The following is a 23875-nucleotide window of genomic DNA, read 5'->3' as shown; positions in this document are numbered from 1 at the left end:
TATGTTTCATCATAGGGATGGATAAGAAAGACGGTAACAATAAAAGGTGCTTTTCAGATCATTTGGGGGCAGACAGCATTAATTATCACCAATTCTGCTTTCCTGTTCACAGTATGTGTGAGTCTGAGGAAAAAAGTGAGAAGCAACCCCACCCCCTCAAAATAAAATCTGTCATTAGTCCCAAAGGCTAAATGTTAATACACTGCTTAGAAACATTTCCTAATGACTAATTTCCTATGAAGTGGTTGTGGTAAAACAATAATTTCAGTTTCCAACAAGATAGCAGGTGGGATCCCTTCCGTCATGGCTGCTTCCCCTCTTGTCACACACATATGTTGTTCCCGCCTTGGAAATAAATTGGTTATGTACACACAAGTCGTTACTCAGTGACCCTTGTCTGTCACAGCGTGAATTGCTTTCACTCCGTGTTAAACGAGCCGTGGCCATGTTGGTGTTTGCATGCACATGGAGGCGGGGCCCTAATCTGCTGTGTGCCACACACCAGTTATTGTGCAGCCTTTGAGTGAACATGCAGGATGTTGCTAATTGATCCCGGGCCACAGTGGCGACCATGTGTGATTTGGTATTCAGGTCATCTGACTGGCATAAACCAAAAAAACTGCAGGTTTGGTAAATAGACTGGTAAACAAATGGAAAAACCAAATTCCTACAAAAGACTACAGCCTTGTTTTCCATCAATACAGGTCTGTATGACACCTTTTTCAATTAGGATGTCATAAATCAAGAGCTGCAAGATTGTTTCAAAACAAACCAGACCTTTGTCAGTGGGCGGTAAGAAAGAACAATGGCATCATACATCTGCAGCGGCTCATTTACAATGTGTAAACTACTATTCTGTAGCTCACTCGATTTCATCAAATGATGATTGATTACACTGAAGCATGTGATGCTACAATCTATGCGACCCTGCTTGTTCCGTAATTAAATCAATATCACGAAGATTACAGTGGATTACAGCATTGTATACTCAACAGTTCAAATTCTGCCATTAGAAAGACACTCATGCTCAAATTTAATGGACAGTTATTCATTTAACACTATGTTTATTCGGGATGCTGTGATCAGGGTTTTATGAGTTCCATATCGATCATCCATGAGTGACCTCGACTGATTCCGATCACATGGATTGGATTTTTTAATTTAGCAGAATTAGAAATATTCTGAAGTTATATACAGTTATATTAAAAAATGTAAAATTGTGTGGCAAACTGTGGCAGTATACAGTATGTAATGCAGCAAATAGTTCCTTATTGTCAGACAGACCACTTTTTAAAATTAGGTTTATTTTCCAATCCTTTGTAGCTAACTCATTACATTAATTTAATGTGATTTTGCAGAGGAAATATCAAGGCTGTCACAGAAAGGCCGTAAGATGTTAATAATGTAGCATTTATGAATTAATATAACAAATATAAAGAGCGTTATCCATCCACTTGTGACTGACGTTTATGTATTTCTGCTAATAGGTCCCCCCATACACTCAGTCCTCTGACATCAAAGTCTCCATCAGATAATTTCAATTCCTTCAGCTCTTCTTCTACGGTGCTCCTCCAGGCTGGACATGCATCAAGCAAGGTCACAAAGTGCTCAGTCACTTCCTGAAAAGACACTTTAGAACTTGCGCTGCTTTGTACCCATTCGCCATTATTAATGCAGTACTCCATATTGCTGGCCTCCTTTTTAAGAACCGCACAGTACGCATCTCTAAATTTGACATGTCCTTTAGCCAGGTCTTTAACAATAGAAGAAGGCAATGTAAAGCACATGTGTTGCAGCAAACCGTGCGTTTGCTGGATCCAGTCCAGGAGAAAATCCACTGAGGCAGCCTGTGCGTGTGTGTTTCCTCCCGTCAGCAAAGCAGCAGCAAGGACCAGACACAAATGTTCCGTTTCTTTGCATCCCTGGAGGACAGAGTCAAGAAAACGCTGCGCCCGGCAAGTTTCTCCATCACAGTCAAGCAAGGCTTGCAGGCTCTCCATCAACATGGCTGCCTGCACCTGAGCATCAGCACCAACGGCTGACTTGTCTGATAGAGGACTTAAGATTTTGCACGCAGATTTGCTCTGAATGATGTGACTGCAAAGGCCTGTGATGTCTGGATACTCTCCTGGTTCAATGTGTCCTGGTGCTTTTGTGTCAAAGAGTATCTTCATGATGGAGAGAGGGAGGTGAGTGTTTTTTAGGAGCCCTCTTAGCAACAAGTGCTGGCATTGGGACAGGTCCAAAAAGGACACATCAGTGTAGTCACTAAAGACAGCTCGCAAACGGTTATTAGTGTGCTGTAATTGCGTTTCCATAATCCCTCTTATTTTGGGGTTGTGGTGAAACCTGGAGAAAAGGTGCTCGCAGTAGCAGGCCCAATGAAATGCCCGGGAAAGAGTGTTTCCGTCCCAGTGATGGACGTCACTGCTCCGCGCCGCCACCGCCAGCAGCTCGACAGTGTTCGACAAGTTCTTCAACACTGCCTCCATGCGGCGCTCTTTCTCTGGAGCCTCGGTGGGCTCTGACTCCCACTGAGAAGGGCAGAAATGACCAAAAATGTTGGCTTATGAAGACCACATAAACGCTATTGAAGCTATATGCTAGCTAGGTAGCGATAGTCGGCTAGCCACATTGACAGCGTTGTACTTTAACGGACGTCAAGTAAGTACACGCTTCAAAGACAACTCCAATATGTGGCGCATACAATGTATATGACAGTTATTTATTAACACTCTGAAATTAAAGAGCAAAAAAACATTAAACTCACGTTCCATTTGCCACTTTCTTCTTTTGTTTGTGCCGCTCGGACTTCTGCGCATGCTCAGTGGCACACTCTATGCGGCAGGCACGGCACCTTCAAAATAAAAGCTGCGTTTTAAATAGGCTTCAGTGGTATTGTTTACTTTTGTGCAACAGATACAAGTACAGTACAAGTGCAGAAAATCGCAATAACGGAGAAACATTGACAAACAACAACCAAAGCGGTTTATATTGGTTGTTTTTCCATATAATTAACGTCACAGAGAGGGGATACAACCATGCATGGGCCAATTTATCGAGCCGTTCCGTTGAATGTAGCCCAGATTTGTCACGGTGAGTTAATGAGGCACCATACTGGTGAAGGGAGTTGGCGAGATCAAACTTCACTCCCATCAGCTGTGTGCGCGTGCGCGTGCGCGCGTATCTGCGTGCGTGTAGTTGGATCTCTGTGCAAATGAGAAAAGACCTTCCCAGTTCAGACTACAGTTGCGAGCCCTGCAGTTTAAACTGTAGGTGGAAAGTGGAAAGCATGAAAAGTGGGAGCCTGCAATGCAGCTCAGAGGACGACTGAGAAGAAGGTACGCACGCAGCAGCTGAACTCTGAGGGTGAGCACTCAAAATTGTTCGACTTTTGTGTTCAGTTTCAGTGGAAGTTGTTAACTGTGAACAGATTGGTCTAAAAAGGAAAGTAAGGATTCAATTAATTGTCACTTGCTGACAGTTTAAAGACAATAATGGGTGCTTACAGATTTGAGTCATAAGTCACCAGCCTGAATATTGCTGTGAAACTTTTAATATTTATAGCCACTGTTGAATGAACATCCATCCTACAGATGTAAAGTGAATAAAGACTTAGCAACAAAACCCATTTATTAAGACAAATTCAGACATAACAACAAAGGAATACATCCATATATTCTATGACAGTTGTGTTATTTATTGACAGTGTATGTAATGCATATGGGTTATGAAAGGCCAGATGCTCTTAAAATCAATGCATCAAGTGTAACCTGGCACAGGATCACATATGAGGTTTTACGACTGCACGGAGTAGAAACTTTGTGTTGACAGTTCAATTCTGCAAGTGATACAACCTGAAACACGGCACACACACAATGAAGCTTGTGCTTCTGTTTAAATGGACAAATCATCATTTTTGTGCGAGAAGAGTGTATAACATGCGGAGCCGGTTAAGGAAACAGAGCCACTCTTGATTTTTTTTTTTTAGAAATGTGTACTATTCAGCTGCTGAAATTCCCATCTGTGTGTCCCAGACATGGTATGTTATGGTGCCTTCACGGCAGTCACAAGGCCTCTGTCTGTAGGAATGTTTACCTTTACATCTTTGTATATTTGACTATTATTGTGCAGATCTTCTGTTCCTAATCCCGAGTCAACATCTGGGTTTGGAATCTGGCTCTTGAGAAGCACATCTGTAGCTGGCAGGTTTAGGGGGCTGTATGCACACATAGAAAGTCTCGAGGAGAGGCAAGGTTGGGTATGTTTTTTGACCTGCACTTGAGGAGGTCAGGCAACAGTGTGGTGCCAAACCAGCGCAACAATTGGTTGTTTCTTTTAGAGATATTTTTGGAGGAATACATGTATGTGGGTCAAACTCAAGTGGGATATCTTCAAATGTCACATTTCTGGAGAACAATGTAGCTTTTGAGCAAAATTTATACATCAATTAAATGAAGTACAGTATTAAAGGAGAACGCTCGGCCTCACAGAGCTGAGACACGAGAAAGAGGCTTCGTAGAAAACATTTTTAAAAGGTGCAAACTAAGGAAATTACTCCAAATGATTATGACAGTTTACACAATAATTTTACAATCACTACTTTGTGAAGTAAGGTGACAAGCTTACTTACTACTGTAGAACGGCGTGAGCAAACACTGGCCTGCGGGCAACATCAGGTCCGTCAAGTGTGTACATTCTACATTTTTTTAAACCTTTAACATAAAAACCTCTGCTACAAGAGTTTCAATGCGGTTTTCGTCCCGGTTGCGGAAAACTGTACACTGGACGGTGCCCCGGGAAAGACCTAAGACATGCTGGAGGGATTACATCTGGCCTGGGAACGCCTTGGTGTCCTTCTGGTGGATCTGGAGAAGGTGCCTGGGGCCAGGGAAGTCTGGGCTTCCCTACTGAGACTGCAGCCCCCACAACCCAGACCCGGATAACCGGAAGAGAATGGCTGGGTGGATGCAAAATATATTGAGGAGGTCATCAGAGAAGTAAACAAGGAGGTGTTAACATAACATAGATGTGTTTTGTTTTCGCTTTGTTGCACCGTGAGCAATTATGTAATTCTATTTGACGATCACCTATATGTAGACGGCCTCTCTGCCAATTTTTTTAACCCAGTGTCACAACATGAAGACAACATGACCCTGGTGTACATCCTACTGATGTCGACTGTTGGTCTGTAGTGTGTGATTTGGTGTCATCCAACTTCTAAATTACCATGAAATGTTAGACTGCTTTAAAGGTTAGATTCCTCACATTTTCCACAAAGCCTCTGTATTTTTAGGTCATTTTCATCCACCAACAAGTTTTTCATATTCGGTGGACGTGCTTCCTCTTGAACTTTGCATACCATTTGCCAACCATAAGGGCTAATACTCGTATGTGTGACAAAACAACATTTCAGACAGCCATTTAACCTAGCATGTTTTTGGAATGTGGGAGGAAGCCGGAGTACCGAGGCCGAGAGTGGAATCGAACCCTGGTCTCTTAGCTGTGTCTGTGTGCTAACCACTCGACTGCTATGCAGCCCGAGTCAGCACAATTGGTGCCTAATAAAAAAAGACAGGTAAAAGTTGTCACAGGGAAGTTTCCACATACTAATTTCCATGGCAACCTGGGGTAGAAGTGTCTGTTGCCGCACACAGCAGGGAAAGAACAGGGATAATTGTCAGGAACAGACTCATCCAAATTCCGAATGATATACATAGTAAGGAAAAAGAAAAAAATCTATACAATATGCTACATATATATGGTATAATACTGTATAAGCACAATATACTGTATATATTATTATATACAATAATGTATCTATACATACAAGCATGTATGAGTGTATTAAACAAGATAAGGTTTTAGCACAATGTACTCCCACGGCACAAAGTCATTAAAATTAACAAAACACCATAAACATCACATCTTTGTAATGCCGTGTTGCCTCCACGTGCATGCTCGGAGTCATAGTGGTGGAATTCCTGGCTTGAAGCTGGAGACAAAAGATTTTCACATTAGACTGAACACTTGGCAAAGCTGGATATTATTGAAAGGCCGTGAGAGTCGCTTCGCTCAGTCAATGAAATCACATTACAGGCGCCGAGGAGCAGTTAAATATTTCTCTAAATATCGATGTAAAGTACAGTCCCTTGCCAGGCTGCATTTGGCAGAAAGGCCTGCTGCCTTGTTTAGTTTGCTGACTTAAAGTTAGTTTTTTGCCACTAGTGAATACATTGTACACAGCTTTTTTGCTCACCATCATGGCAGACTTTCTGCTCCATGGTGTAGTCTGTTCTACGTATTTAGAGTCCTTGCTGTAAAGCACACTAGTTGGCTGAAAAGATACTTGTTTTGGGAATGTGCACTTAATGTGTGTCTTTCTCAGGTTTTCCATAGGGAACCATGTGCAGCTTCCTGAGTCCTAAACATCCAAGTAGCCCTGGCCTGACAGACATGCAGCAGTACCACCAGTGGCTGGCTAGTCGACACGAAGCCAACCTGTTGCCCATGAAGGAAGACCTTGCCCTGTGGCTCACTAATATGCTTGGTGAGAGCATCCAATTTTTTTTACTCCATGTGAATTTCAGAATTATTTCATGCATAAACACTCCGGGTACTCCGGTTTGCTCCCACATTCCAAAAACATGCTAGGTTAATTGGTGACTCCAAATTGTCCATAGGTATGAATGTGAGTGTGAATGGTTGTTTGTCTATATGTGCCCTGTGATTGGCTGGCGACCAGTCCAGGGTGTACCCCGCCTCACACCCGAAGACAGCAAAAAAAAAAAATCAAGCCTACACATACATGTACTAGAAACAGTACGGCCAAGAGACACACTATGAAATGAAGATAATTACAATTTCATGGAACAAATACTAGAATTTAAGTAATAAACGCAGGTCAGTTTGTAATAGTGTTTAGGCCAGCAGAGAAGTCCTTGCCAGCCCTGACAACACACTGACTCCTGTAGATTCACTTTAATTGAATAATGGGCATCATTACGGCACAGGGATAATGCAGCGCCAGTGAGTAGTAGTAGTAGTAGTAGTAGAGGAGCATCAGCAGCCCTGCTACATAATAAATGACACTGTTCACTCTTGTTAAGCAGCAAAGCATTGACAACAGGTATGCATGAATAAGTAAAATGAGAGATTACACTTGAGAAATTGTGGCTCAAATGAATTCATTCATGACAAGAAATGCATGCATTATATACAATGAACACTTAATTACAGTAGATTGGTGTTACACAAAGCCAAAGATGATCTTATATGATGTTGAGCATGATAAGGATTGGAATTCTGATGTTTTATCTTGACTTCAGAGGCACACTTACCCTTTTTGGTGCTAATTTCGGTGCAATTCCAGGTGCATTCAACTTGACAGATATCACTTAATTGAAGGTTCAGCATATCTGCAGAATTAAACCCTTTTAAATTGATGTTGTGTTTGCATGCTGCAAACATTCTTTCACCTGTGTGTGTGTGTGGTTCATTCATTCATTCATTTTCTACCGCTTTTTCCTCACAAGGGTCGCGGGCATGCTGGAGTCTATCCCAGCTGTCTTCAAGCGAGAGGCGGGGTACACCCTGGACTGGTCGCCAGCCAATCACAGGGCACATATAGACAAACAACCATTCACACTCACATTCATACCTATGGACAATTTGTCGCCTAGCATGTTTTTGGAATGTGGGAGGAAACCGGAGTACCCGGAGAAAACCCACGCATGCGCAGGGAGAACATGTAAACTCCACACAGAGATGGCCGAGGGTGGAATTGAACCCTGGTCTCCTAACTGTGAGGTCTGCGCGCTAACCACTCGAACACCGTGCCGCCCGTGTGTGTGTGGTTGTTTTAGAAAAAGAGAACTTGCTGCATGGTATCTGCAGGTGCATTGGAACAATCTAAGCTGAAGTGCTTCCAAGTGTTGCCATTAAATAAATTGTACTATTAGTTTAAGCTTCCTTGTGCTTGTAAGCTCCAGGAGGGCCTGTTAGGCTAAACAGCTTTTAGGTAGGAGGAGTGCTGAGGAAAAAGTCCACCGTTTGAGTGGGGAGCAGGACGTTCGATCATAATGAGTCACGATGCGATGGGAGGCAGAGACATTTATAGGACCGAGGAGCCAAAATGAAATGCTTCTTCTCAACCTCTCTGGAATAAATTATTCTCACACAGCAGGAGTTTACGGGGCGCATGTGCATATACTGTAAGTCAGGAGCTCGCTGAGTATTTCTCAAGATTGCAATCTCATTTTCTGGGCTCGATGCAACATTTGGAACTCATTAAACGCTATGAACCCCCAGATCCCTGCTATAAGAAACAGAAAGGATAAAAAACAAAACTGTCCAGTTTCTTTCCACAGACACCCTCTTGCCACCACCTCCAATTTCACAATGATCTCACTGAGAAAGAATGAACCTTTTGGAAGTCAGTCAATTTGAAACCACATGTTGATTACCATTCTACAGTACCTCTACTTGGTGCACAGGGCAATCCGGTTTACATAAGTGTGCAGGTTTAGATGCCCACTTTGAGTTCATAATGAAGCACCTCAAGGTGCCTTCATGTAACACAATGAACATGTGCAGACTAGCACAAGCCAGGCTTCATTATGCGTTTCGTCTCTTGTGTCATTACTTGCATCATGTTCTCCTTCCACTGGGATTGGACTGGATATATCATTTCTATTCACATTTTTTTTAATAATGAATTTCCTTTGCTAGATTGTCCTTCTTACTTTATGTGTCCTCTTGGTCAGGACTGGAAATCACCGCTGAGAGCTTCATGGAACGCTTAGACAACGGCTTCCTCCTGTGCCAGCTGGCTGAGACTCTGCAGGAGAAGTTCAGGGAAAGTAATGGAGACATGCCTCTCAACAACAGAAAGGTAGTACAGTACAGAGCACCTTGACTATTACCCGATCATGGCTATGCTAATACCGACTGAGGAGACAGCAAATCACTTTTAAATCGACGAATTTGCGACAATCCAGATTTGTCTGCTGTGCAAACCCTTGTCATTAGTTTAGCAGACATTTCAACCCCCCCCCCCCCCCAAATCAAATGTCATGAGTTACTGCTCCCTTTTTAATGTAATTGACTGGGGACAGCACAGCAGCTGTCAGCTTTTATTGACTCCCATCCGGTTCTGAGACAGATACACACAAATATTAAGTTTCACTCAATTAGATCAATAGAGGCTTTTCATATTGAACTGCTCGCTCAATAAATGTCCATATGGTGTCTGACAGATGAAAATATTGAATATGGCAGATGAAATCGTACTCTCTGCTGCAACAATTGTGCATTTAAAAATTTCATTAGGGACAGAGCTTTGGATAAAAGGTGGGATGTTTCTATGAAGGAGGTGAAGCAGTGATAATAATAATAATAATATTTTTTCAAATCATGTAACCCTTTATACCCTTTGCAAATGTGAACACAGCATCAGTTGGAGGAATAAATTGCTGACAGCAGTTCAGTCACAATTGGGATCCAGTAGCGTTTTTACATAGAACAACATTTGATGAAGCTGACCTACAACCAAGTTAACATAAATGGGTGCCTTGGTTAGCGTCATTAATCCATTCCAGGAGGTCAGACTCAAACCAAAACGGACTTTAACCAAGGCAAGTTTTTCCATTGAAAATAATTAATTCATTAATTTTCTACCGCTTATCCTCATGAGGGTCGCAGGGGTGCTGGAGCCTATCCCAGCTGTCTTCGGGCAAGAGGCGGGGTACACCCTGGACTGGTCTCCAACCAATCACAGGGCACATATAGACAAACAACCATTCACACTCACATTCATACCTATGGACAATTTAACCTAGCATGTTTTTGGAATGTGGGAGGAGTCCTCGGAGACAACCCACGTGTGCACGGGGAGAACATGCAAACTCCACACAGATGGAATCAAACTCGGGTCTCCTCGCTGTGTGACCTGTGCGCAAGCCCCATTGAAAATAATATATAATGTAATTAATTCATTCCAGACACCAGAAAATTTGAACACAAAACACATTTAATAGTGAATAATTATGGTTTTAAATGCAGAAAATAATGTAAAAAAATTGCAAATGACAAATGAATGGGCAAGTGAACATTTAACATCCTGTTTACCAAGTTTTGCAAAGAGGAAGGTTTGAGTTTTGTCATACTTGCCTCTATGCAACGTTATTTTCCACACTCTCACATCAGACTTCGATGGATAGTGTAATTTTGCGTCACATTTGCACTTTTGACCAGCGCTACAGTTTCAGAACATATGAAACGGTTTGAGCGGTTTGGTACTGAATTCTGGAAGAATGAACATATATTGGTCCATTGACTTTTAAATGTTCCGTTTTCTCTATCAACTTTTCCTACTTTTGGCAAGCTATGATTGAGCAAGGTACTTAAATTAATTGGTCACGGGTCTGTGAATCGCTGAGTTCGACATCTGCCATTTAATTGGTGATGGCTCCTCTGTATAGTTTACATTTGTCCACGGCAGGTTTGAAGCAGGTAGGTCTTCTTTCGAGAAAGATTTGTCTGTTTTCATTAGTCAGTTGTGACATTAGAGCAGCCATGTGGTGTCTAGGGTGATTACATGCTTCTGTCTGAGGATGTAAAAAAACATCTTCGAGTGTGGATAAGAAGCACAAGACTCCTTTGTTAGCGCGTCACTGTGAGTTGCTGATCTTCGCAGTGGGCCACGGCTGGTGCTGGTGATCGTGGGTCTCCTGATCTCAGCACAGATGTGAGGAAATGCTTGTAGTCAATGAGCGTGAGAAAGACACAGGACCTCCTGGAACAGAGGAGCTATTGATCGCATCGAACAGTCAGAAAGGGAAAGCAGAAATATCGTCAGATGGTCCTGGCAGACAAGTAACAAAAGTTTACAATTTGTTGTTGTACAGGGAACATGCTGAATCACTTTGTGTACACTGTGTGATAAGCGGTCGTCCACACTGTGACCCACAAACAACTGAAAATCACCTCAGCTAACCCTAATTCAGATTCATTCATTCATTCATTTTCTACCACTTTTCCTCACGGGGGTCGCGGGGGGTGCTGGAGCCTATCCCGGCTGTCTTTGGGCGAGAGGCGGGGTACACCCTGGACTGGTCGCCAGCCAGCCAATCACAGGTCACATATAGACAAACAACCATTCACACTCACATTCATACCTATGGACAATTTGGAGTCGCCAATTAACCTAGCATGTTTTTGGAATGTGGGAGGAAACCGGAGTACCCGAAGAAAACCCACGCATGCACGGGGAGAACATGCGAACTCTACACAGAGTTGGCCGAGGGTGGAATTGAACCCTGGTCTCCTAACCATTCGACCGCCGTGCCGCCCTAATTCAGATTCATTCAAGTCCAAAAAGGATGCTTCTGCTTCTCGCCATTCTCCCCATCCTATATGTCCTATATCATAGATAACAATTGCATTTTGTTATCTATTTGTTATCACCATCGATACAATCAGCCAAAACACTATCATTGTGTTATATCCTGTATAAACAGCCACTAAATGACTTCCATACTTTTATTTAGAAATTAGAAGCAAATGTCTGGCTAATGGAGAAAGCCACTACAGGAAGAATTACATTGGTTGTTAGGTCACACACTTAATGTAATTATGGCCGTGGTTACTTTTCCAGGAAAGTCATTCGTTAACAGTAAGGATCCTCACGCAAAAACAGCCCATAGGGGAGCCTGGAAAGAAAAGAAAAATACCCACAAAAGCCTGCATATTTCTCCCATGAGCTCATTGCACCTTTCTCATAGCACATACGCAGACATATCCTGTATAAAAACCACAGAAAGACGCATAATCTCCCAAGTGGAGATGGTGTGAGAGCTGTGGACCACGAGCATGTCATCTGATCGGCAATCATAGTGAGTCTGGTAAACTGGCCCTACTGTTCCGACACGGCGGCTCCAATACTGATGTGTATAATAAAATCCTCAGCTGAAACAAGAACAGACGGAGAAGGAAGTGGTGGAGATAAATATTCTGGTACATGTACATATGTATGTAATGTATATAATGCTCCCTTCTTTGTTTGTATCGCACAGGTTCTTCCCTATCGAAGGATTCCATGCCGACGGAGTGCGCCCTCTGGATCTTTCTTTGCACGGGACAACACAGCCAACTTCCTGTCCTGGTGTCGTGAGGTTGGAGTTGGGGAAACGTGTTTATTTGAGTCCGAAGGTTTAGGTGCGTATCATACGTAGTGAATGGACCTCATGTGAAAAATATTACATCAATGTGTCAAAACATGTGATGTGATGGGAGAACATTGTGTGTTTCTTGATATACACACGAAAACATTACCATATTAATAAATGGAACATTTTCATAGTTAGCATAGGAAACCTGTTTATAACTTTTTAAATATAATTACCATTATCAGTGATGTATTTCAACTTAAGAAAGGTTTTATTACCGTGTGGGGAAGAAGGACATATATGTCAAAATGTTACCACTTCCACACAGAAAGTGAGGAGAACTTATTTTCACTCTATCATGTCAGACATGCCATGGCTGACTCCATGCAGTGTGACATAATCTGATGACATGTCTCAATAATGGAATCTTGCTGATGCCTAGTAGCTAGAATACTACATATACTTTTGTTGTTCAATATTTTTCCTATTAATAATACACCATAATTAATTTTAGGGAAACATGTTTGTTTGAATCTGAAGGTTTAGGTACTCAGTGAATGGACCTCATGTGAAAAATATTACAAAAATGTGTCAAAACATGTGATGTGATGGGAGAACATTGTGTGTTTATTGTTATCCTGTCTACACACGAAAACATTACCATATTAATAAATGGAACATTTTCATAGTTAGCATAGAAAACCGCTTTATAACGTTCTAAATACAATTACCATTATCAGTGCTGTATTTTAACTTAAGAAAGGGTTTATTACCGTGTGGGGAAGAAGGACAAATATGTCAAAAACTTACCACTTCCACACAGAAAGTGAGGAGAACTTATTTTCACTCTATCATGTCAGACATTCCCATGGCTGAAGAAAGGGTTTATTACCGTGTGGGGAAGAAGGACAAATATGTCAAAAACTTACCACTTCCACACAGAAAGTGAGGAGAACTTATTTTCACTCTATCATGTCAGACATGCCATGGCTGAAAAAAGGGTTTATTACCGTGTGGGGAAGAAGGACAAATATGTCAAAAACTTACCACTTCCACACAGAAAGTGAGGAGAACTTATTTTCACTCTATCATATCAGACATGCCATGGCTGAAGAAAGGGTTTATTACCGTGTGGGGAAGAAGGACAAATATGTCAAAAACTTACCACTTCCACACAGAAAGTGAGGAGAACTTATTTTCACTCTATCATGTCAGACATGCCATGGCTGACTCTATGCAGTGTGACATAATCTAATGGGAAACGTGTTTGTTTGAATCTGAAGGTTTAGGTGCGTATCATGCTTTTACAACGTAGTGAATAGACCTCATGTGAAAAATATTTCTCAAAGTACAGACCAAAATCGACTCAGAAATGCCACTTGAATGCTGAGATGTTGTTGCCAGGTAGAACTCTTGCAGATGTCTGCAATGTGAATGCTCTGGTTCACTCGATCGCACACCCTTAAATGTAAAACCATGAAACTAACAATGTAAACCTCTGCCAAGGCCCAACAACCCTTGTTCCATTGCAACAAGTAGGTGATTTTTGGGGGAAATCACATCATCACCAAAAATTCCTCTTGGGTACTTGAGCACCACATCTTCATTTAAATCAGTTGTATAGTTTTTTAGTACCTCTGCTAACAACACAGCCATCAAAATAATACCTATCCCTCTTGCTTTCACATTCCTTGAGGGTAATAATAATATGAATATACTAACATGATTATGAGTACTTGGCTCTGTCAGAACTGGCACAATAAAACAAAAGCACAGGCAGAAGAGCGTGAAGAAAGTAGGCCAGCATTGTGCAAATGTTTCTCTCAGCCAAGAGGGAGGTAGGCGCTATTCTCCCCGCTAGTGTTGTCTCATGTCAGTGTTTGTGAGGAAATGCTTTTCCTGCAGTCATATGCACAACATGTGAGCCTTGAAGTAACAGAAATACCAAGAATATTTATGTAATCCGGACCTCTGCCAAGCGATTCAATCTATGCAAATGATTTTTCGAAGGCCAAGTTTTCACACTCGGTGAGCCATCCGCAGAGTGAACACCCTCAGAAACACTTTCCCAGCTGACAACTGTCTCTTTCTTCCTCCTGCTCGTATCTTTTCCCCTCTTTCCATGGCGGGATATATCAGTTCAACAATACCAGGTTTGCCATCATGCAGCCTATATATTGTGTATATTGCACAGTGAGTTGAATGTCACATGCATGGGTTGCCAGTGACCAGGGCCATCATCATCATCAACATCATCAACTTGTGAGGTTGTGTGCAAGCGATCGACATACATTACCATTAGTCTTGGGAGCATGTTAGCATGCTGATTGTAGTTTGAACAGTAAGCTCATTTTTTTTTCTGTGTTGTGTTCAGTCATCCTCACTCATAGCTTTTTAACACTGTGTTCTTCTTTTGAAGTTCTTCACAAGCAACCACGAGAGGTTTGTCTCTGCCTGTTACAGTTGGGACGGATAGCAACCAGGTCATTTTAAATATGCACTCACCTGAGATCCAATACATTAATTCATTCATTTTCTACCGCTTATCCTCACGAGGGTCGGGGGGGGAGTGCTGGAGCCTATCGAGAGGAAATGCAGGAGGCGGGGTACACCCCGGACTGGTCGCCAGCCAATCACAGGGCACATATAGACAAACAACCATTCACACTCACATTCATACCTATGGACAATTTGGAGTCGCCAATTAACCTAGTATGTTTTTGGAATGTGGGAGGAAACCGGAGTACCTGGAGAAAACCGGAGAACATGCAAACTCTACACAGAGATGGCCGAGGGTGGAATTGAACACTGGTCACCTAGCTGTGAGGTCTGCGCGCTAACCACTCAACGGCCGTGCAGCCGAAATCCATTACAAAAACATATAGAAACAATGTATAGTTAGTTACAGATACAATTTTTGACACATCTCTTGTATTGGATGGGAATATATATATACTATACATACTATTTATTTGCTAAACATATTTTGAATACTATAATGGCTGTACGGCGAAAGAGTGGTTGGCACGCAGACCTCACAGCTAGGAAACCAGGGTTCAATTCCACCCTCTGTGTGGAGTTTGCATGTTCTCCCTGTGCATGCGTGGGTTTTCTCCGGGTACTCCGGTTTCCTCCCACATTCCAAAAACATGCTAGGTTAATTGGCGACTCCAAATTGTCCATAGGTATGAATGTGAGTGTGAATGGTTGTTTGTCTATATGTGCCCTGTGATTGGCTGGCCACCAGTCCAGGGTGTACCCCGCCTCTCACCCAAAGACAGCTGGGATAGACTCCAGCACCCCTGCGACCCTCGTGATGATAAGCGGTAGAAAATGAATGAATGAATGAATCCTATAATATACACTGCATGCTACTACAAAGACTATTTCCCTTCACAGGTACAACGTGGAGCCTCCTGGCCTTATAAAACTGGAAAAAGAGATAGAACAGGAAGAGAAAGCACCTCTACCACCTCCGTCGCCTGCATCCCCAGCTCAGCATCTCCCTCCATCTCCCTCATGGTCTCCTTCTCCATCTCCTTCCCCGTCCCCCACCCCTCCCAAAGTCACTCAGTCGATCAAGAAGAGCACAGGGAAGCTTCTTGATGACGCTGTAAGTCAGCAGTTGTGATTGCTGACCTCAAGGGTAAACATGTCCAGTTGTATAATACTGTCTATTTTGCTGTACTGTCTGTGTGTGTGCCTTACAGGTCAGACATATCGCTGACGACCCCCCCTGCAGGTGTCCAAATAAATTCCATGTGGAGAGACATTCCCAGGGTCGATATCGTGTGGGGGAGAAAATGCTTTTTATACGTGTGAGTATGCATTGTTATAACAATACAACTTTAAGCAGTTTTCACAGTCCTGCCTCGAGCAAATCATATGATGGGGAAAACGTTGTGTGTTTCTTGTTATACTGTTTACACACAAAAACATTACCATATTAATAAATGCCATATTTTCGTATAGTTAGAGCATAGAAACCCTTTCTATAACTTTCTACATACCATTACCATTATTAAAGCCCTATAGACATGAAATACCTTTACACAATTTTTTTTTGTACACCACATTGCTCAACTGTAATGTGCAGACTACGGCGTCAGTGCAGATACACATGAGATGGCCATAGCTTTAACCGTGAGCAAGCTAGTGAGCTAACTAGTTAAGCTCCAATTCATTTACTGTATTCTAAATTTAAGAAAGGGTCTAATACAGTGTGGGGAAGAAGGAAAAAGAAGCCAGAAATTTACCACTTCCACACGGAAAAGGAGGATAACTTATTTTCACTCTATCATGTCAGACATGATAGAATACTACATGTACCTTTGTTGTTCAACATTTTTTTTTACTAATAATACACTATAGTTAATCACAAAACAGCGATCATTTAATTGTTTTTACTAATTAAGTAAATATTAATATTTTTTAAAAACAGGATAGAGAGAGTGAGCTATCATTGAACAGCAATATTGTCAGGGATAACTGTAAACTATGACATTTATTTTTTCATTTGTTTTTGTTTATCTCCATCACAGGATGTTATTTATATAAATATAGTTATCTTGAGTTATGTATCGTGTTCCGTATCATGAGGTACCCTGAGATTCCCAGCCCTATAGTCAATATCATATGGAATAGAAGTCAACCAACTGTTCTCATTTACTGGAAATTAATTTTCAGACGATTTCCCCCAGCCAAGCATGGCTACCAATGAACAATAACCGCCAAGTTTTCACATCTGATCTTATGACCAATTTCCAAAATATTTGATCAAGTACCGGATTCTGTGCCGTTTCATTGATTCTGTCCGTCTGTACCGTTTTGTCATGGAAATGTTACTCAACTTTCCCCCGAGTGGCGAAACAGAAGATCCATGTTCTAGCTAGTACAGAATTACATTCATAAAGTGTTGGTTCTCTTGGGATGTTGGTTACCTGGCAACCCACAACCTGGATTCACACCAAAGGAGGCGGCCACAGAAGAGAGAATTCACTCTTGGCTGCCCTCTGCTGTCAGAATACCATATCGCGGCTACATTATTGCAACCAAATCACATTCCAGGTTGGACCCAAAGACTGACTTTCTGCAACAAAAAGCAGACAGATTATTTGCCAAAAGTATATATAGCGCAATATGTTGCATAGTTGGCACCATTTTCTGACACCTTTTGGATTTCGGAATACCTCTGTCTTCATCGCTTGGTTGCTGGGCAACCAAGGACAAGTAGTGTTGGGCTCACATATGTATGTAAAGTAAGGGGACTATTATTTATTAAGACTGAAATCCATTTGATCAAAGGGCTTAACATAAACATGTTTGCATCATAATAACAGAAATGTCCTGCAGGGTGTTAATCTATGGTATTGTGCTACGACGTCCATTTTAATAGGTACATTCATTCATTCATTCATTCATTCATTTTCTGCCGCTTATCCTCACAAGGGTCGCGGGGGTGCTGTCTTCGGGCAAGAGGCGGGGTACACCCTGGACTGGTTGCCAGCCAATCACAGGGCACATATAGACAAACAACCATTCACACTCACATTCATACCTATGGACAATTCGGAGTCTCCCATTAACCTAGCATGTTTTTGGAATGTGGGAGGAAACCGGAGTACCCGGAGAAAACCCACACATGCACGGGGAGAACATGCAAACTCCACACAGAGATGGCCGAGGGTGGAATTGAACCCTGGTCTCCTAGCTGTGAGGTCTGCGCGCTAACCACTAGACCACCGTGCAGCTTTAATAGGTACAATGAGATCCAATTCAAGAGCTATATCAAATATTTGTGACCAAAATATTGAAACACTCTAATAGTGTCAATCAAAACTGAGCATTATTATAAACTTTTTGATACAGCTCTGGTATTTATCAGAATTACAGTATGTGACCTCCATCATTTGACCTCTACGTGTCACTCAGCTCAGTAAAGAGTCTTTAATCAAAAACGCCAGCAGCTTCTTTTCCTAAAAAGCGATGAATAGAATTTCCAGGCTCCAGGACTAAATAAATGAGGTGGCTGCAGCTCCACTAACTCCACAGCATCTGTGAGTGGTGCTGTCAACTGTACGCCTGCAGATCGTTGTCCATCCCAAGGAGAACCAAGTCTCTCCGGCACGGCCCGTGTCCCAAAGCGGCATGATTGAAACGTTTCTGTGACACACAGGTCCATTAAATCCATAGTCACAAAGCCTGAAGGCCTGCTGCGGCTGATTGGAAGCACCGCCTTGCCAATGGCCTATAGATTGATTCTCTAAGAGGCTTATAAATGTTGCATGTTATGCCGCTGTAAGGCAGGAAGTCTCATATTTCAGACTGAAGTGACAACCAGGGTCTTTTTTTGGGGAGGGGGGGGGGGTGATTTAACCACCACAGCCCTCTAACAGGCATTCTGTGCTACACTGTAATGACGCATTAATGAGGTAGTTGGCTGCTATGCTTCCATAGTGAGGCACTTTTATGTTGAGGGCCTTGAAGTATGTCTGTGCCGGCTATGTCTTTCAGTAGGTTGTCATGGTAGCCAAGCGTAGGAATATGTCCCGGATGTGGGAGGCGGCACAATGCAATACAACAACAAAATATGACTAGAACCCATTCCCATCTATTGGGAAGAATTTGTTCTTAAATTGCTTGCCTGGGTAAATAAAGATAATTAAAAAATATATAAAAAAAAATATTGACAATTACTATGGTACCCATTATGTCATTGTATGGTCATATCACCTCGTACTTCGGTACATGACAAAAAAAACAAAAAAAAAACTTAAACTATATTATGGAAAGCAGGAAGTGAACAAATGTAACAGTTACTGATTGTAAAAGTACCAGATGGAGGGGTAGGATTTAATAAGCTTTGCTTCTTCCTACTCCTTTTGGACATGTGGAACTGTGAACTGATTATGTGATGCATTCAATTGTAATCTGATGCATGTTCAAATGAAATAAAACCATTACAATCACAATAAAAAGTTATTCATTCCAAAATGGTCATAAAAATATTTCACCTAGCAAGCAGGTGTAATAAACATTGTTCAATGTGATGTGCAAATTTTTGTATCAGTCAAATCACATTATTGTTGTCAAAAATATTGACTTTTGAACAGTTTTTATGTTTTTTGTTGGAAACTTTGGCTCAACTGCTACAATCTTATGTACTTAAAAGTCACTGAAGATGATGATACAAGTTTGTTGATGCGTAACAAAAACATCCCACACAGTGACCTCTGCCGGTTCTAGTGGGGTAACCCATCACTTGCCCCAAATGTAGAATTGCCACTACCTTAAAATAACCCTAACTGCTTCCATATGACAACAGTGTGTTATATATTTGTATTTATTACTACATTTCTCATGAGATCATGTTGCTGAGTTTTTATGAATATGTCCTAATTCTTTCTGCATGTACCCTGCATTAGCTTACTCTACATATTATAAGGGCAGGAGTCCTTCATACAGGTTTAAATATCTAAATTCTGCTTCTGTTGCCTAGATGCTGCACAACAAGCACGTGATGGTTCGCGTGGGTGGAGGCTGGGAGACTTTTGAGAGCTACCTGCTCAAGCATGACCCCTGTCGTATGCTTCAAATCTCCCGTGTGGAGGGGAAGACGTCCCCCGTCAACGGCAAGGGCTTCAACATCAAGGACCTGACACCCGACAGTTACCTCGTGGTGGCGGCTAATTACCGTAGCAAAAAGTCAACACAGGAGACTGCCCCATGATGCTGGAGGTATAGCTGTGGGACACGTCGGCACATTTGAAATTCATCACTGCAATATAATGACTCAACTGGCTACACGTGAACGTGAAGGTGTTTTTTTTTTTTTTTAAATTCATAATATTGTGACCAATTTTGTTCCTATATCTTTTGCACACTATTTTCTGGTGGGAAGTATTTTAGTAACTGTATGCCGACTTTAAGATTTTATTCTAAAATTGTAACTTAATTATACATTTTTTACAGGTAAGGAGAGTGCTTGATGTTTGTGGACGCAAAGCAAAAAGAACCAAAGACAAAATTAAGAAATGTAAGCTTTGTTGAATAACTTTAGTCGCAGTATGGTTTGTTGTTATTAGTTATTTCTTATTTTATGGTAATGGTTTTATTTCATTTGAAATTTCAGTGACTTTTAAGTACATACGATTGTAGCAGTGGAGCCGAAGTTTCCAACAAAAAACATACTGTTCAAACTGTTCAATAGTCAATATTTTTGACTACAATTATGTGATTTGACTGATAAAAAAATCTGCACATTCCCATTGAACAATGTTTATTACACATGCTTGCTAGGTGAAGTATTATAATCATTTTGGAATGAATAACTTTCATTGTGATTGTAATGGTTTTATTTCATTTGAACATGCATCAGATTACAATTGAATGCATCACATAATCAATTCACAGTTCCACATGTTCAAAAGGAGTAGGAAGAAGCAAAGCTTATTAAATCCTACCCCTCCATCTGGTACTTTTACAATCAGTAACTGTTACGTTTGTTCACTTCCTGCTTTCCATAATACAGTTTAAGGTTGTTTTTTTTAATAATGCACCTCGTACCGAAGTAGGAGGTGATATGGCCATCCAATGACATAATGGGTACCATAGTAAGTGTCAATATAGTGATATATATAGCACATCATGACTGGTTCAAGACTCTTCATCCTTGTATTTAGCAAACATCAACTGCTTGTATTGTTTCTTGAATTGGCTCATCGTTGTGCATTGTTTGAGTTCCTTTACATACTGTACGTGTCAAAGAAGTGTAACTGAACTGTTTAAATGCAACATACCAGATTGAATCTGAATGTAATATGGAGTCAAGTTTTCTTTATGGGGTTCATTTGTTTTACTTTGCTGCCCTCTAAAGGCGAACAGGCAAAACGTTCTCATTCTTTGTGTTGCCTTGTCAATAATTCCCTAAAGAAAACACAGGTATGAGGGCTGCAGCTGCAAACACAAAGCTCACAAAATCCAGTCATACCAGAAATGTGATTTATTGTAGCAAATAACATTGGCATGATTATCTTTGCAACCAAAGCACTTACAGATCAAGTACACTTAGCTTAGTCAAGGTTAAATAATTTATTAGTCCTTCAGTTTCTCACTATATTCCTTAATGCCTCCCAATACATTGCAGTTTCTGTATTATTATTAAGTGCTTACATATGGCAACGCTGATCATATTTAAATTAAGCATCCATAAAAGTCACTAACAAAGTGAAACTGTGCTCTAAGTCAAAGATAGAAATGTAGTGTTTAAAATTATGATGGAAGTCATTCTGTTGTTAGCATTGCTGTTGGGCAAGTATACACAACGGTTATGAAAATAGTCGTAATCTTGCGCATGACAAAAAATCTTAACTGCATTATTTTCTTGGATTTTAACTGCAGACTGTGTTTGAAAAAGTCACATGAAATTGGACCATTAGTGTTAAATAGTGACTGCATGGTGACTGTGTTATTCATAACACATACTGTGACCCACCGGCATCACTTTAACTGGCCGAGGTGACCTTGGCAACAAGACTGCAAGTTTGGGTGCCGCTGCTCCAATCACATCTACGTTGATCAGCATTAAGCACCTGGAGCTGTTTGTGTTAAACTATCGTGAAAACAGGCAAATAATCACAAAAAACTATAAATAATAATAATAATGTGGACAGCAGTTCCAAACATCCTGCAGCAATCCTTTGTTGTTTTGGACCTTTTGTATTGTTTTCAGCCCACCTGCCACTATAAAGCAAACACACACGGAAAAGTACAGTTAAGTATTACAGTACACACACAATTCGATGGTATTATAACAAAAAATACAAGTAAAGGTACAAAGCAACTTACCCTCAACCCGCCACCAGACACTGACGTGCTCATCGTCTGTTTTTCAATTTCTTCTTGTTTTTTTCTTTTCCTTTCAACCGCTTCTGGGTTTTTGACGCCTCTGTTTGCCGTCTGATGGAGAGAGAATCAAATATAAAACTTTAGGCATTACGTCTTTCACATTAAACAGCACCAAAACATGCAATTTTAATTTTGTATAGTATATTTAGTAAAAAAAAAAGTGTGTATCACAACCAGCCAAGTGACATGTGACTGCCAGAAAAGGCAATGATTCAGATGTGATGAATGTGGGAGTGGGTGTTATGTGTGGTAGTAGAGTCAGACCGGTAGTAACAGTGTGAGTATTTTTTTAAGGGGACTCAGAAGGTTGTGGAAGTTAAGGTAAGGCACAGTCCAAAGGGTCACCGGGCCAGGAAAAGTTTTCATTATGTGCCCACTTACCTTGTGACAGCCTTTGTGTGGCTCTTACGGATGTGCAAGTGGCTTTTCTGGACAGTAAAACATTGCTCACTAAAGCCCATCTTAAATCAATCAAATTTATCATGTCACTTTGAGAAACAATGAAAGAGTTTACCCTTTACATATACAAGAAATGCATTCACAAATACCTTAAATGGCCAAATTTTCACAAATAATGACCTATGTTCTAATAAAGTGGTTCTCAGCTGATTTGGCTGTGGGACCCACCATCACGCCTCAATTACAATCGACTAGTCCAGTTGTTCTGATCCTACTCCTCAGATAAACAAACAGTACAATGTAATTGCCTTATATAGACGTGTATTACGGTACCAGTCAAGGTTTGGACACGCCTTCTCACGGCGTTGAAGGCGAGTGTGTCCCAGCTTTTTAAATTGTACTTTTGACATTTTTATAGCTGATTTGAGGAGTTATAAGTGTCTCTAACTAGAAAATTCTAATGTTTGACGTGACAAGATGTCATAAAAACAACACTGGCTACAAAAAAATGACACTAGCGAGTCACGTGACCGGTTCATCAAGCTGGTCGTGTGAACGGTTTATTGTACTGCCAATGTGTTAATTACTTAGTGTGTTTTTTTCACCATTTACCTCTTTTTGTCTTTTCTCTGCCGCCTCAGCCAACTGTCGCCTCCTCGTCTCCTGGAAATATCCAACTCTTTAGCTTCGCAGTGTAAACCAAAAAATCTAGTTTACATTCAGTTAGCCAAACCTAGCATGTCAATGAGGTAACACAAAAACATGACTTTATGGCACATCTACGCCCTACTATGCATGCATAAAGTGTGGATAATGATGGTAGAATTAACCATGGTTACATACTTGATCTGGAGTGTCAACAGTGTCGTCGACTGCTCCACCAAGGCACGGTAAACACATCCCCATTCTTCCAAACAGTGAAAGGCAACGCAGCAAATTTGCTTTTTGGTACTAAATTTGAAAACTAACTAATGCTAAAAAAAGAAGGTTGCATCAACTTTCCTGTGGGGTGGAAATGGAGAAGTAAGAAAAGCAGCAGCTTCTACTCCTAAATGCATTGGGGGGTTCCTGTGGCATGACGTCGCCGTTATTTGGCAACGTTAGCATTCAAGCTAATAGCCATAACCATGTGAAGCATCGCTCTGCCAGTGACGTAACAAACCACGCTCTTAAAAAATTATCATAACACCGTTTGTTTAGGCGTCCCAGTATTCGCAAAAAATAGTATTTAACGCTTTAAATCTAAGCCAAATAGTATACCTCTAGTCAGAGTTGAACGCTACATCACTCGATGCGGTGTTCAAGAACACGAAAACGGAAGGGTTGCTTAAAAATGACCAGTAAACTTCGGAGTGTATATATTTCATGTACAAAATAGTGAGTTTTAGCTTTTTGCTATGATT

At 41.2% G+C, this 23875-nt stretch overlaps 3 protein-coding genes across 6 annotated transcripts; 1 reads left to right on the top strand and 2 right to left on the bottom strand.

The window, feature by feature from the left end:
• Positions 1–1284: 1284 nt before the first annotated feature.
• fancf (FA complementation group F) lies at positions 1285–2884 on the bottom strand. Its single transcript, XM_058075170.2, has 2 exons — positions 2771–2884; positions 1285–2534 (listed from the first exon to the last, which is right to left on the bottom strand). Exon 2 carries the CDS (start codon positions 2490–2492, stop codon positions 1443–1445), a length of 1050 nt encoding a protein of 349 aa, XP_057931153.2. The 5' UTR covers positions 2493–2534; positions 2771–2884; the 3' UTR covers positions 1285–1442.
• Positions 2557–21077, top strand: gas2a (growth arrest-specific 2a). Of its 3 annotated transcripts, none has more exons than XM_078788902.1 (8): positions 2557–2664; positions 6389–6550; positions 8766–8893; positions 12075–12216; positions 14587–14650; positions 15567–15780; positions 15878–15985; positions 19666–21077. In XM_078788902.1, the coding sequence occupies exons 2-8, from the start codon at positions 6406–6408 to the stop codon at positions 19894–19896; spliced, it is 1032 nt and encodes a 343-aa protein (XP_078645028.1). In that variant the 5' UTR covers positions 2557–2664; positions 6389–6405; the 3' UTR covers positions 19897–21077. The 3 variants fall into 3 exon arrangements, with proteins under 3 accessions (XP_078645028.1, XP_057931157.2, XP_057931156.2); XM_058075174.2 differs by lacking the exon at positions 2557–2664 and adding an exon at positions 3112–3341; XM_058075173.2 differs by lacking the exon at positions 2557–2664 and adding an exon at positions 3113–3369 and having other exon boundaries at positions 19666–21074.
• svip (small VCP interacting protein) lies at positions 20748–23780 on the bottom strand. 2 transcript variants are annotated; one of them, XM_058075186.2, is made up of 5 exons: positions 23316–23780; positions 23085–23135; positions 22455–22501; positions 22014–22124; positions 21876–21908 (listed from the first exon to the last, which is right to left on the bottom strand). In XM_058075186.2, the coding sequence occupies exons 1-4, from the start codon at positions 23376–23378 to the stop codon at positions 22043–22045; spliced, it is 243 nt and encodes an 80-aa protein (XP_057931169.1). In that variant the 5' UTR covers positions 23379–23780; the 3' UTR covers positions 21876–21908; positions 22014–22042. The 2 variants fall into 2 exon arrangements, with proteins under 2 accessions (XP_057931170.1, XP_057931169.1); XM_058075187.2 differs by lacking the exon at positions 22455–22501 and having other exon boundaries at positions 20748–21908; positions 23316–23767.
• Between the last annotated feature and the right edge of the window lie 95 nt (positions 23781–23875).

Source organism: Doryrhamphus excisus, linkage group LG1 (assembly GCF_037039965.1).
Source record: "Doryrhamphus excisus strain RoL-2023G ecotype Guam linkage group LG1, RoL_Dexc_Guam_v1.1, whole genome shotgun sequence".
Taxonomy (NCBI): domain Eukaryota; kingdom Metazoa; phylum Chordata; class Actinopteri; order Syngnathiformes; family Syngnathidae; genus Doryrhamphus; species Doryrhamphus excisus.
This window is presented reverse-complemented; position numbering and strand designations above follow the sequence as displayed.